Source organism: the organism of the source record quoted next, unplaced genomic scaffold (genome assembly GCF_019419815.1).
Source record: "Pyrus x bretschneideri cultivar Hongxiangsu unplaced genomic scaffold, Pyrus_bretschneideri_v1 Contig25, whole genome shotgun sequence".
In the NCBI taxonomy this organism is placed as follows: domain Eukaryota; kingdom Viridiplantae; phylum Streptophyta; class Magnoliopsida; order Rosales; family Rosaceae; genus Pyrus; species Pyrus x bretschneideri.
In genome coordinates this window covers 1,478,597-1,492,439 of record NW_025999557.1, presented here as the reverse complement: position 1 = coordinate 1,492,439, position 13,843 = coordinate 1,478,597, and the positions used below count along the sequence as shown (strand labels likewise).

General features: G+C 36.1%; 1 protein-coding gene across 1 annotated transcript; it reads left to right on the top strand.

Moving 5' to 3' along the window:
* The first annotated feature begins 249 nt into the window (after positions 1–249).
* LOC103932707 (L-type lectin-domain containing receptor kinase IX.1-like) lies at positions 250–2,498 on the top strand. The gene is given in 2 exon segments (XM_018643809.2): positions 250–892; positions 894–2,498. Coding segments are annotated over 2 exon segments (2,094 nt in total). The 5' UTR covers positions 250–322; the 3' UTR covers positions 2,418–2,498.
* Positions 2,499–13,843: the final 11,345 nt, after the last annotated feature.

Genomic DNA, 13,843 nt, shown 5'->3' with positions numbered 1-13,843 from the left:
CCTGTGTGAGGATTTTGGGAATTCTCAAATTATGTCTCTTCATCGTATATTGTAGGATCAGTTTTTATCAAGTACTATTCATAATTAATTTTAAATAAAAATATTTAAAATGATTTTTTAACGTACAATGTACGATAAATGTACACGATTTGAAGATTTTCAGAATTATCTCAAATAAGATCCGGAGAGAATCCTCACTCAAATATATCACCACGCTCCACTCCTCTGACGTGTCATGCCACCCTTACCTCACTTTTATCTCACCCTTTCTTTCACACCATCCTCAATCCGGTTTCGTACCTAAGAACCTCTACCATTTTAGATGTCAATTTTCCAGCCTCTCTCTCACAAAACAAAAATGGATCACAAAAACTCTCCAATCATCACACCAATTCACTCACCAAACCATCTTCTATTCGCCATTGTCTTGCTTCTGTTATTCCATTATGCAACTCCATTAACCTACAATTTCTCCAGCTTTCCCAACAGCACTATCAACAGTTCGATATCTCTGGAGGGAGATGCTTATACTGACGGCCAATTCATCCAACTCGCCAAAATCCATGAAACAGCCGCACTTAGGAGGAACGGGAGCGTCGGTCGAGTAACTTACCGCGAACCCTTCCTCCTCCGTGAAAACGCCACTGGAAAACTTGCCGATTTCACCACACATTTCACCTTTGAAATGGACCCGCTAAACAATACCTATGCCGACGGGCTCGCCTTCTTCGTGGCGCCAAACGGTTCCTTGCTCAACCGCACACTAGGAAGAGGCGGCAGCCTCGGCCTTCCCGTGGAGCACCTGAACTTAACTCTGTCCAGGAGTCAGTATCCCTTTGTTGCGGTGGAGTTTGATATCTACTGGAATCGGATGCCAAGCATCGATGACCCGTTACGGCGATCACGTGGGAATCAACATCAACTCTCTCAAGTCTTATATCACCAAGCCTTGGAATGGAAGTCTTTTGGATGGGAAGCAAAATGGTGCTTGGATTAGTTATAATTCCGGCTCAAAAAATCTTAGTGTTGCTTTCACTAGTTATGTAAATGGTAGCCAGTTGACGACTTATCTTGATTACGTAGTTGATCTGGAACAATACCTACCGGATTGGGTCATTGTTGGGTTCTCCGCTGCCTCCGGTGCTCGGACTACTCAATTCATGATCAAATCATGGAGTTTCAATTCTACACTAGTTCCTCCGCCAAGATCCAGCTCAGGAAGTAACAATATAGCACTGGCTGTTGGGTTGGGCATCGGTGGATTTATTGCGTTTGTTTTAGGATTAAGTTTTGTTTGGTGTCTCTTGCGGAAGAAAAAGGCACGAGGAAAAACTAATACCAATGAAGACCCTGCAATTCATGAGTTGATTGATGGCGAATTTGGAAAAGGGACCGGCCCGAGGATGTTTTCATACAAAGAGTTGGCTTTTGCGACAAGTAATTTTGCAGGGGTAGAAAAGCTTGGAGAGGGAGGATTTGGTGGGGTTTATCGAGGATATATAAAAGACTTGAAGTCATATGTTGCTGTTAAGAAGATATCAAGCAAATCTAAACAAGGGTTGAAGGAGTTTGCATCTGAAGTAAGGATCATTAGTCAACTTAGGCATCGAAATCTTGTGCAACTCATTGGTTGGTGCCACAAAAAGAAACTCCTACTCGTGTATGAGTTTATGCCCAATGGCAGCCTCGATTCTCATCTTTTCACTGAAAAATGCTTATTACTTTGGGGGTTAAGATACAAAATTGCTCAAGGCTTGGCCTCTGGGTTGCTCTATCTACACCAAGAGTGGGAGCAATGCGTGCTACACAGGGATATCAAATCTAGCAATGTTATGTTGGATTCAAATTTCAACGCTAAACTTGGCGATTTTGGGCTAGCTCGACTTGTTGATCATGGAAAACAATCACAAACAACAATAGTGGCTGGAACAAGGGGCTACATGGCTTTGGAATATGTTATCACAGGAAAGGCTAGCAAGGAATCAGATGTCTACAGCTTCGGAATTGTTGCTTTGGAAATAGCATGCGGGAGAAAACCCATCGATCTCAGTTTAGAGAGTAGCCAAGTTGAAATGGTGGAATGGGTTTGGGAGCTTTACGGAGAAGGGAAAGTCATTGAAGCAGCAGACCCGAAACTGCACGGAGATTTTGATGAAAAAGAGATGGAGTGTTTGTTGATTGTCGGGTTGTGGTGTGCTCATCCGGACTATCACTTTAGGCCTTCCATACAACAAGCGATTCAAGTGCTTAACTTCGAAGTTCCGTTGCCCATTCTCCCATCAAACATGCCCGTAGCCACATATTTAGCTCCTCCAGTAGTTCTGTATGGTGATACTAGTACTACTACTAGCTATGAAAAAGGGCAAACTTCTCATCAGTCATCTGGCAGTGCGTTTTCTTATAGAACTGGTTCATGATAGCACATCGTATCTTCTGCAAATTCTTATCAATTTGGTTAGTGAAATATGGTTTCATATATCTGTTCACTATTCTTTTTAGATTTATCGTGTTTTTTGTATTGGTTTAGTACATATAAAATCCCCCACACATTGTATGTGTGAGAAGTTGAAAAAAGAGAAGGCATAAGGAACTTGTAGTTCAAGTGGATAAAAACATGGGTAATGCTAAACTAAATTTGCAAACATCAATAGAAAATAAGCACGTGAATAATAATTCAATCATCATAACCATATCATTTAGTTTACAAATTTAATTTAGTCTTCTTAACGTTACCCTAAAAACATGTACTCTACTATAAGATTTTGTGTTTAATTTCTACTAATTCAAGATCGCTTGTATCAAGATAGAAACAAACAAAAAAAAGTCGGAAAAATGTGTTATGTGAATAAGGGTGAGGAGATTTTGTTTTATTTCATTTTTTGTTGTTCAAAGTGATAGATAGTTACTGTAAAAGAAATGTTTGGATTTCATATTTGAGTTAGGTGTTTTAAGTTCTCCTTTTGTAGAAAAAAAGATGCTCCGATCTAATCCTCATTAATTAGTGAAAGTGGCAGGATTATTAGAACATGACATTGTTTTTAAAATGCAGCTAGTTGTTCAAATAATTGTCGTGCAAGTGGTAAGCTCCACTGTTTGTCACAAATTGTTATTTTTTATAACGATTCCACTTATCAAACAAATTGCTATTTTTTATAACCATTCCACTTACTAAAAGTGACACTACAACCTGTCAACCACCACGAGGAAGTTGAGGAATCTAATTGTAGTATTCAATCAATATTTGTTTAACCATATATACAACTTGTGCTTAAGCATTGCAAGTAGTAAGCTTCTCCAGAATAAAATACTACTAATTAATCATATATTTGTCCGTAGCTTAACAATCAGAGGTGGCTTTGTAGGTAGCAAAATGTGCAATCTCACATGGCGCTATATTTGAATAACTACCGGTAAGTTTCTCAAGAAAAAAAAAAAAACTACTAATTAATCACATATATTAATCCGTAGCCTACAAGTAAACTGTTTGGATCTTGACTGTGTCAATTAAAATACCAAATAAAATATTTAATTTTAGGCATAAACTCCTACAAATAATACATTTACATGACGATGATCTTTTTTTTACTTTTGAGTGTATGCCTGGTTTTGTATCTGTGATATGTTGGACTGAATGGTGTTCATAAACCTTCTGGGCATATATTCCAGTTACACTGCAATACATCTATCTCTAACAGAAAAAGAAAAATTGAATCTAAGTTCTAAATTATTAAGGTTTGTTTGGTACTCTATTTAAATTCAACTTTTTAAACTCAAAAATATTTTTCAAGTTTTAGGCATTGAAAACTTATTTGGTAAGATTATATTAAAAAAATAAACTAAAAACTAACTTAAAGAAATAGCTTATTCTCTAAATTGGTAGGAGTATTTACTAAATACTATCGTTTGTTAAAAAAAATAAAATAAAATTCATTTTTGGTGTTTTTAGAGAATAAGGGAGTGGGGTGGACTTAGCCTCATAATGGGTTAGCAATAAGCCCAATAATGAGGTTCAAATTCGCATTTGCATGAGAATTGAACTTAAGACCTCTCACTTACAAGTGAAACGGAATACCACCAAGTCATAATATTAAGTAATGAGTTCTTAAAGTTTTTAAATTTAAAATCAATCCCCCTTTCTTTCTCGCTCTTCCCTCTCCTATCACTCCGAATCTCTCTTTTCTTCTTCTTTCTCTCTCCTTCTCTTTATCTCTTTTCTTTCTCTCTTCTTCTCCTTTCTTCTTTCTATCTCCTTCTTCTCTTTATCTCCTCCTATCATCTTTCTTCTTCATCCTATCTTTCTTTCTTTTCTCATTTCTCCTCTTTCTCCCTCTCTTGCAGCCCTTCTTTTGGATCTCTTTGTCCAGTTTAAATTTTAAGATTTAAAAACAATTTAAAATCTCATACAAAACAAGTTTGTGTTGTAGGTATAATTTACCGAACAATTATGAAGGCCATAGAGAGAGGGGTACGGCAATAGTAGAGAGAAAGAGAGAGATGTGTAATTGTGAGGTGTGTTCTATTCTACCCCATTGTGCCTTTATTTATAGTAGTAGGGAAGGTTAGTTCCTTATCCTTTTAGGATCACAACTCTAATAGGATATTAACTACTAAAGGAATATTCAAAGAACAATGCTTCAACCTCAGGTCAAGGCATAAATGAGTTTTTCTAAGATCCTTCATCTCAAATTCCATCTTCAGGTGCGAGACAGTTTTCTCAAGCTCTTCCAGAGTCTTAGTGAGATTCATGTCAACGACATAAACTATAACTCTAGCAATTTGGAGTAAGACTTCATAGTTTAACACACAAGGGCATTCATTCATATCCTGACTGATCAAATAATCACTTAGACGGGTATACCACATCCATCAGATTATTTCAATTCATAAGTGAATGCCTCAAACAATTTAAGAGGGTGTTCCGTGGTTTGGAACTATTTGAATCAGTCCATGTAATTCTTCAGGAACTTACATGTAAACCTCCATATTACTATCCACATGGAGAAACACTAGCCACATTTCCTAATGCTGCTATCAATCACATGACGTTTGAGAGAAACCTTGCGTCGTAAGGTGTGCATCATATCGCACTATTTCATTCATCTTATAACGCTTCCTTTCCTACTTGTAACACAATAGGGGTACCTTGGGTAATGTAGGAACGATAGGTCCAAAACACACTTTGGTAAGGAATTTAACCTGGATTGTAATTTCGGTTGTCTAATCAGTTCTATGTTGTCACTTAATCAATGGAACACAGTTCGATATCGTCGCTTTTCATTTATGTTGGTAGCTATTATATAAGTTAAAACATCATCAACGGTAATCTCATTTCAATTCCATTAACTTATCCAAACTAGTATACTGGACCAAGAACTTCAAGTTTCGGGAGTAATCCGGATTAATCTCATAAGATAGAAATGATTTGAGACAGCGATTAGTATGGATTCATTGTTGTGTCATGTCTTCCTCTTCTAGGGAAGTGAATCCTATGAACCGAGTGATCTATCGTGCTCCAGGCCAAGACAAATTGATTAGCTATCTGCCGGTGTACCAGACCATCTAACAGGGGCGTCCAAACCATCTAACAGGGGTGGCACACCCTTCAAGGATGTTGACTTGACATCCGTTAAGTACGTCTATCCTTGCAAGCATGTTTGTAGCTGGTATATGATCTCGTCACTTTAGCTAGATTAGAGGAATGCATCTGGAGCAACATTCTGAAAGCTAGAATTCATCGCACTTGCTTATTACACTTGTGCAATATAGGGATCGAGATAAGACATAATGGGCAACATCCACGTAAATTTGCGTCGTTCTACATGAATATTGACATTCTTATCTCCTCCTAATAGCAGGAAAACTGTCTCATTGAAGTGACAATCCGCAAATGAGCAGTAAAGAGATCGCGTACAAAGGCTCTAAGAGATAGTGTGAAGGAGAATCATGTTCGACAAAGATTCACATCCTTCTTTGAGGACCCATGTTGGTACATTGAGGCAGCGCAACTTGGCACATGAATGCACACCTAAATGCATAAATACAAAAAGCATCAGGTTTGTACCCAGTAACCAACTATAACATCGTATAGGTTGGGTGGCAATGGGCCTCAAGACAAACCAACATAGCTACGTACAAGATTGCATAGCCCTAGGCAGAAACCGAAAACTTGGTACGTTTACCAAGGTCTGAGTGATCAGTTAAATTGCGCTTTATGATAACTAGGCGAGGCTATTTGGGGTGAACATGGGAATTCGATGTTCAATTATAAACCCAAAAGACATGCAATACTTTATCGAAAAAACCATCGATATAAACTCTCTAGCATTATCTAGTTTCCTGGACTTTATGGGATATGTAGGGTGGCGAACCCTTAATCAACCATGGGGTTTAGCAGCAATGTGTGTAAACAAACATGTGACCAGTTTGTCGACTCATTAACCAAACCCATACGTATTTATATGGTCCTCATTTTGGTTGGATTAGTCCATATATATTCCCTTCAATCCACTGTAAAAAAGGGTGATTTTGTATCTTTGCAAGGGATGATTTAGAAAATCAATTTCCCTATTGAGCAGGCTTGGCAAAGTGTGCTTGTAGGCACAAGATCCTTTCATCGGGTAAGGAGATGCATTGTAGCATCATTGTTCGACCTAAGTGTCCCAAAAGGTCGTGCTAAGGCAAGTAAACTGCTTACTAACCAGGCTTTAGGCCAGCCACATGTGGTGTGTTCCTAGTTGGGAGAGAACCCTATTGACCCTAAATCAAAGTTTCAGGCTTATTTTTGGAGGTGGTGCAAAGATATGTCGCTTTATTTTCTTCAATGGTTTCATTCTTGATCATTGTCAACTCGAATATCCTTTAAAACTTAACGACGGGGAGAATATAAGGTCCCTTAAATGGTAATTCAGTACCATTCATACAACGAGGATCGTGGCAATACTCTTAATCAGGTTGGATAGACCTTAAGTCATTGCTAGAGATATGATTTAGGTATAAAGTCAGTGTGCGTGGTATCACATTCATGCAGACAACTAACTTTCCACATTCGTACCTAATCACGTGTTTAATTGAATTATGTCACATGTTTTAAGAAACATGATTCAATTAACTCGTATTTGAGGATAATATCAATAAGATGTAACGGAAAACAAACACCAAACTTGAATCCAAGAACATGGAAAAATATTCATAAAGTAAACCAAAGTTACTAAGGGGATTTGGCCAACAACGCCATTCATGTCAAAATTCTGCTCTTCCAAAGGTGTCCGATGAACCAAAACTAGTCTCACATATTGACTATGAGAATGGTATTCCTCAACGATATTGGTAGGGGCACGAACAGGTGCATAACCAATGATCTAATCCATCAAGACGGAAGTATTCTGCAGGATTAAGGTTCAGGAATACTATCCCTTATTCTTGAAGTTTGAGGTCTTAGGTGCCAAAGATCACACTTCGGGCGTGATGTCACACCTTAGCAGGCCCTGATTGTACCATATGTTGTAAAAACAAACTCGAAATTGGATTATGAAAGAGACAAACCTCGAATTGGGTTCGGCAGGCTCTAACCGAAGCTGGAGGGGTCTGTTCGGTAGGTTTCTACCGAAGCAAAGTAGTACCATTCGGTGCACCTCTACCGAAGCAGAGCATGCCCTTTGGTGTATCTCTACTGAAGCAGGGCATCACCATTCGGTAGGCTTTGACCGAACTAGGTTGAGCCATTCGGTAGACTTCAGCCGAGCTGAGTCTATACTGTTCGGTAGACTTCAGCTAAACTGAGTCTATACCTTTCTCTCACGTTTGTAGTAGTAATTAGATCCAAGAATTTGGTAAACTTTTGCTTTCTACATTGCTACCTCAAGAGTGAGTTAGAAACATGTAAGGACGAGAAAAGTATTTTCTAGTCAAAATTTGATCGGATTTATAAACTTCAGAATTGAATCATTCATGGACATAATCATGGTGTGCTTTAGGCAATGTCTTTCATGATTAGATTATCTATAGGAGCGGGCCAAAGAGCCATGGAATCCTCGTTCAGGAGGTATTTCCGTTTGTAATGCTTCAAGCATAAGTCTTCGAATGAAGATCATGGTGGAGGCTTATTCAGCTCTTCCATGCCATTGTTGTTGGAATATATATACATATACACTTAAACTAACAGTAAACCCTAGAACACTATCCAATTAAATTATTGAGTTCTAACCTGCAGTAGACATGGTTGTGATTCAAAAATGATTATTCTACTCACTAAGAGACCTGTATTTTCTTATGGTGATAGTCCCAAAATACGAAGAGAGAGTTCTCTGTGAGCAGGGAATCCAATTAGAAAGCAAGCTTTACACAACTTGCATATATCGTGGGAGTTGGTTACAGACCCCTTTGATTTCAGTTCCAATCGTGGATGAGTGAGATCAAGTACGTGCTTCAGTTTGAAACACAATGGATGTAACTCCTTAATTATAGGGAATGGTTTTACACGTATACAAAACTCAACATGATTTATAATTTAAACAAGTAGCACAGGGTGTAGTGTCTCCTCATTGATGCAGGGGAGAAATGGAACACTTACTGACTCACCTTTATCACTACTAGTTGAGTTCAATAAGGATTCTTACAATTGTTGGCTATAATGGTTTCTCAGCTTCTTGATAGTTAAGTGGAGATTCACATCTTGTACCCCACATAAAGTGGTTTCTATTAGAAACGTCCAAACAAGGGAAATCGAACTTGTGATGGTTCGACAATCCACTGAATTGGAGGGAACACGATTATGCTTGGTGTTATGGGAATGAATCATCCAAAAGCATCAAAGTCAGAACATTCGAGTTCTAAGACATGGTTTTCATGAGAAACGTCGGGTTTTCATGGGTGTATTTGTTTTATGAAAACTTCGGGTTTCAAAGGCATTAAATTTGAAACTACATGTTCAATTTAATTTATGAACATTTAGTCATAAAAGAGAGGTTCCTGCAAGAACACATAATGCAATATATTGATTTAAGTGTAGTGGATTTGAGTTGCTTCGGGAATTCAAGTGTGAGCGCTTTAGGACTACGAAAGGATGTCAAAGGTTCAAAGAAAAGAAATAATTTATTGAATAGTTAATTGCCAAAAAGTGGACTTCAGGCCAATAATTTTTGATTAATTGTCAGATTAATGGTATGTTGGTCACTTTAATTAATTCAATAAATCGGACCATACAGGGTTGATTGTAGAAGTAAAAAATAATAATAACATTTGGCTTAAAATTATTTAAAATGCCAAAACAAAAAAAAAAAGCATTGCATTTGAAAACCATAGCCTAAAAGGGTTTGGGCTTGGGTTGGATGCAAAAGCTGCCTAAAAATGTCAACAAGCCACAGGTCGAGGGAAAAAGAAGCCCAGCTGAAGCTAGCTTGCGGGTCAACTCATGTGAGGCCTAATGAAGTTAGGGCCATGAGACAAGCCCAACCTGCAGGGTTGGCTATGGTAGCAATAGGCTAGGGCTTTCTTAAGCCCAGCAAGCAAAAGCTTGCGGGTTATGGGCTCAGGACGTGGATCGAGGCTTCAGGCTTGTGGGGTTGGTTAACCCAGGGCGGAGCTTGGTTGGTTTTCAACACAGCAACAAGCCCAAATGGTTGTGCGCATGGTCCAATTGTCTGTACGACACTGTTTCCTCCACACGGCTAGGCTTCAGGCCATCGTGGTGATACCATGGTGGTGCTACGGTAGTGCAGCGGTGGTGCCGCAAAAATTCCATTTTTCCCTTCTTCTTTTTTTTCGAATCTCTAGGGGTTAAAAACCCTTAATTGCTTCTAAATTAATTTCGATACTTTGACTCACAAATTCCACATAGCATAATTGTGTATTGCATGAACAAGTATATACATTGACAAAGTATATGAACATATAGACAATATATATAATTGGAAGGAAAATATAAATATAGGAGGTTCATGCATCATGGGGAATGTTTTCATGCTTCAAGGTCGTTTCAAATATCTTCTTTTATTCTAAGTGTACTTGATTGGCAGAAAACAACAAAAGCCTTTGAATTTGTAGAAAATCCATCTCGGAAAGCCAGATTTGCATTTCTAATGCGTTGTATCACGTTCAACAAAGAAAAATTAAAATTGAATCAATAGCATGTAGATCAATTTAATAAAATAATAAATTAATCATAATAAAAAAATGATTAAAACGTAATACTCTCCTGATTGAAGATCAAACTCTCTTTAGCGCAGCATCAAGAGCGTATTGATAGTCTGATAACGTATTGTAGACATAATTTATTGAACAATTATGGAGGACAACATAATTTACTGAACAATTACAGAGGCCATAGAGAGAGGGTTGCGGCAATAGTAAAGAGAAAGAGAGATGTGTAATTGTGAGGTGTGTTCTATTCCATCCCATTGTGCCTTTATTTATAGTAATAGGGAAGGTTAATTCCTTACCCTTTAGGATTATAACTCTAATAGGATATTAACTACTAAAAGGAATATTCAAAGATATCCCTAGATACACTAGCATTTACACAATCACATTCTTAATCTAATAGGACTGCAACAGTTTGTTGTTGTTGTTCTTTTTTTTTTTTTTTCAAGAGATGTTTTTAAGAAATGTTTTGAGAAATGATGACATTTTTAATAGGATACCAAACAAGCTCTAAATTTATTTATTTTTTTTCATTTTTCACTTCTAAGTGTATAAAATTAATAAATATATCTAACAAACTCAAAATTAGCCCTAATTACCTCTAAAAATAGTTCTATATATGTATCTTTCTTTTTTCCTTTTATCTCTCTTTTTTTCTCTCAAGAAGGTTAGGTGCGTGTTCCCCTTTTTTCATTTTCTGATTTTCTCCGAGGGGAAGGTGATCCCTTAACTGTTGAGAAGTATTTATAGTGTGTGGGTTATACTTCATCATGAGAGATTGCTTTAAGGTGTGTATAAATACGTCATCTTTCAGACTATTGTCCCCGCATCTAGTGTGTAAAGAGTAATATGTGAAAGAGCCTTGTGAATATAATAGAACCTAGCAACTTGCTATTGTTGGTCTGCGTCTTGCGCTTACGAAGATCTACCCAACATCGAAAGAAGATTTACAAGAAACTCAAGGATTCTAGAAACTAATTAACACTACAGTTTATTAGTTTCCAGATCTGGTATTATAAAATTACAAGACATTAATGCAGGCCTTGCGTGAATAATATACGAAGAGGAGAGTGATCTGCAGTAATCAACCTCTATTTATACAAGTTGACATCCCTCTTCAATTTTTCAATGAAGAGTTGCTAGTCTACACAAATACAAACAGTGGATGCTGCAACGTAAACCAAACCATGGCTGCCATTCAATTTTATAAAACTGTTTCAGTTTTTGGATTCAAATTGTATGGCAACCGTATTGGAGACATAAATTATCCCACCGATTCACTTTTACTTTTCAATCACCATTTACTTCTCTCCTTTCTTCCCCAACACCAATTCAAGCATATTAATTTATATTATGAAATATCCTGCTACTTAGTACTACGGTCTATGATATTTTTCTTATTTGTAAGTGATAGGTTTTAGATGATTCTCACCAATGATGAATTTGAACTACATTATTGTTAGCCCATTGTGAGGCTAAGTTCACCCCTCTCATTTTGTGTGGATAATATCGTTTGTTCAAAAAAAAAGAGAGGAGAAAGTAGGTTCTCATCCTTCATTTTGCTACTCTATTGATTAAAATCTCATTCATTTTCAATTTTTGATCAAGGTCGTTGAGTATTAATAACATCATTAATTGTTTCAATAATAAAATATTTTTTTATTTCTAAATATATTCATTTAAGGTTAAAAATGTTACAATTAGTATATTTATATTTATGACTTTATCATATATTTTTAGTTTTAGTTTGTACCCATTTTTAATTTGTAATTCTTTTTTAATTTGTATCAATTTTCTTTTCAGTTTTAATTTGTACCCATATATTAATTTCTTTTTGTGCCCATATTTTTTAAAGTTTATTTGTATTTGTGCCCATATTTTTTTTATTTGTACTTTTTATTTTCCAAAATGTACCCATGCTAATTATATGTACCCATTCATATATGTAAAACTTTTTAATCTTAAAATGTACTCATACTTAAATATACCAATTTGTTATATGTAAAATGTACCTTTTTTTTATATATAAAATCTATTCAATTTTTTTCTAATCCATTTTTAAACTTATATGGGTACATTAATTCTTTTTTCTTTGATTTTAAAATGTATCCATGTCAAGTTTAATTGAAAAAAATTTACTAATGTTATTAAGCCTAATATTTTATTTTATTTTATTTTTTTGTGATTTTGAAGAATGTACCCATGTTTTGATACAATAATTTTTTTGGTTAATTTTGATGAACGTACCCATATTTATACACACACACAAAATAGTATATTTATATTTTAATATTTTTAATCCCACAATTTATGGTTTTTTATTTAAAATCTCATTTATATAAACAACTATAATTTTTAATTTTTAATTTAAAAAATATAGTAACGTACATAGAAATAAATTATCACATTAATTTCAGGGACCTCGATCAAAAATTAAAAACCAACAAGGTTTGAATCAAAGAATATTCATAACTAAGGACCGCATCTAAAGTCTCCCAAAAAAATATTATGAAATATTCTGACACTAACTAGGTGCATCCTGGCCACTAATGTCCAGTAGTATTCTTCTTCACTTGGAAGTAAGAGGTCTTAGGTTCAAATCTCGTGAATGGCGAATTTGATATCAAATTAGGCTACCGATTATGAGGCTTAGCCGAACTCTCCCTCTTCTTAGTATAAAAATATCGATGTACTCAGAAAAAAAAAAAAAAAAAAAAAAACCTAGGTGCATCTTATTTTCCAATTCAACAAAATCACCCCTCATACAGTCGAGTTTTCTTAGTAAAAAAATTGAGTCGATCAATCTGACCCTTTCACATGAAATTCTCTTGCGAAAAGTGTAATAAATTGATGACCCATCGTAAGCGTTACAACTTATATGTTTAGTTCATAAATCAAGTTGGCTCCGGCCGGCTTCAGGTTAAAATTTTAACAGTCATTGCCGTGGTCTGGTATGACTCCGTCTCTTGTTTCCTTCTTACAATTAGACCAACAACAAAAACAACATTCAAACTTCCCCGGTTGTGTAGCTTTTGTTCTGTTTTGTGGGATAACGCTTCTGCCATTTGAGGCTGCATCTGTTAGTAATTCCTTGATGTCGTTGTTTGTTCTGTTTCTTTGTCTTAGCTTTCTTTGTTCTTGCTGGCCGTTGTGCCCTGGTTCAAGAAAAAAAAAAAAAATCCTTCCAAAGGGAAGACATTTTCCTTTTTCCATGCCCCTCCTCTTCTTCCTCCTCATTGCGGCATTTTCTAACCATAACTTCCTTTTCATTGACTTTTAGGCAAATTATTTCAATTTCAATACAAATTTAACTTCCCTTTTGGGCGATATTTGCTATGTTTTAGGAATGAGGATCCTGTCCGAATCATTTTTGTGAGGATCTCGTAGATGTTCTAATCACATCCGTTCATCGTATATCGTGCGGCTACAAATCATTGTAAATCTTTTTATTTAAAATTAAATATAAACAGTATCTGACGAAAATTGACCGTACGATATACAATGAATGGATGTGATTAGAGAATTCTCGAGATCCTCACAAAGAGGACCCAGAGGGGATTCTCATTCATGTTTTAAAAGACAAACATGGAAATAGATCTTCTCCATATCCCTTCCACCAAGTCCGCCAAGGCCACAAATTCAGGCATTTGAAATTTGATTTAACGGCTAAAATTATTATAACTTTTAAAATGAATCTCGGTTTGTA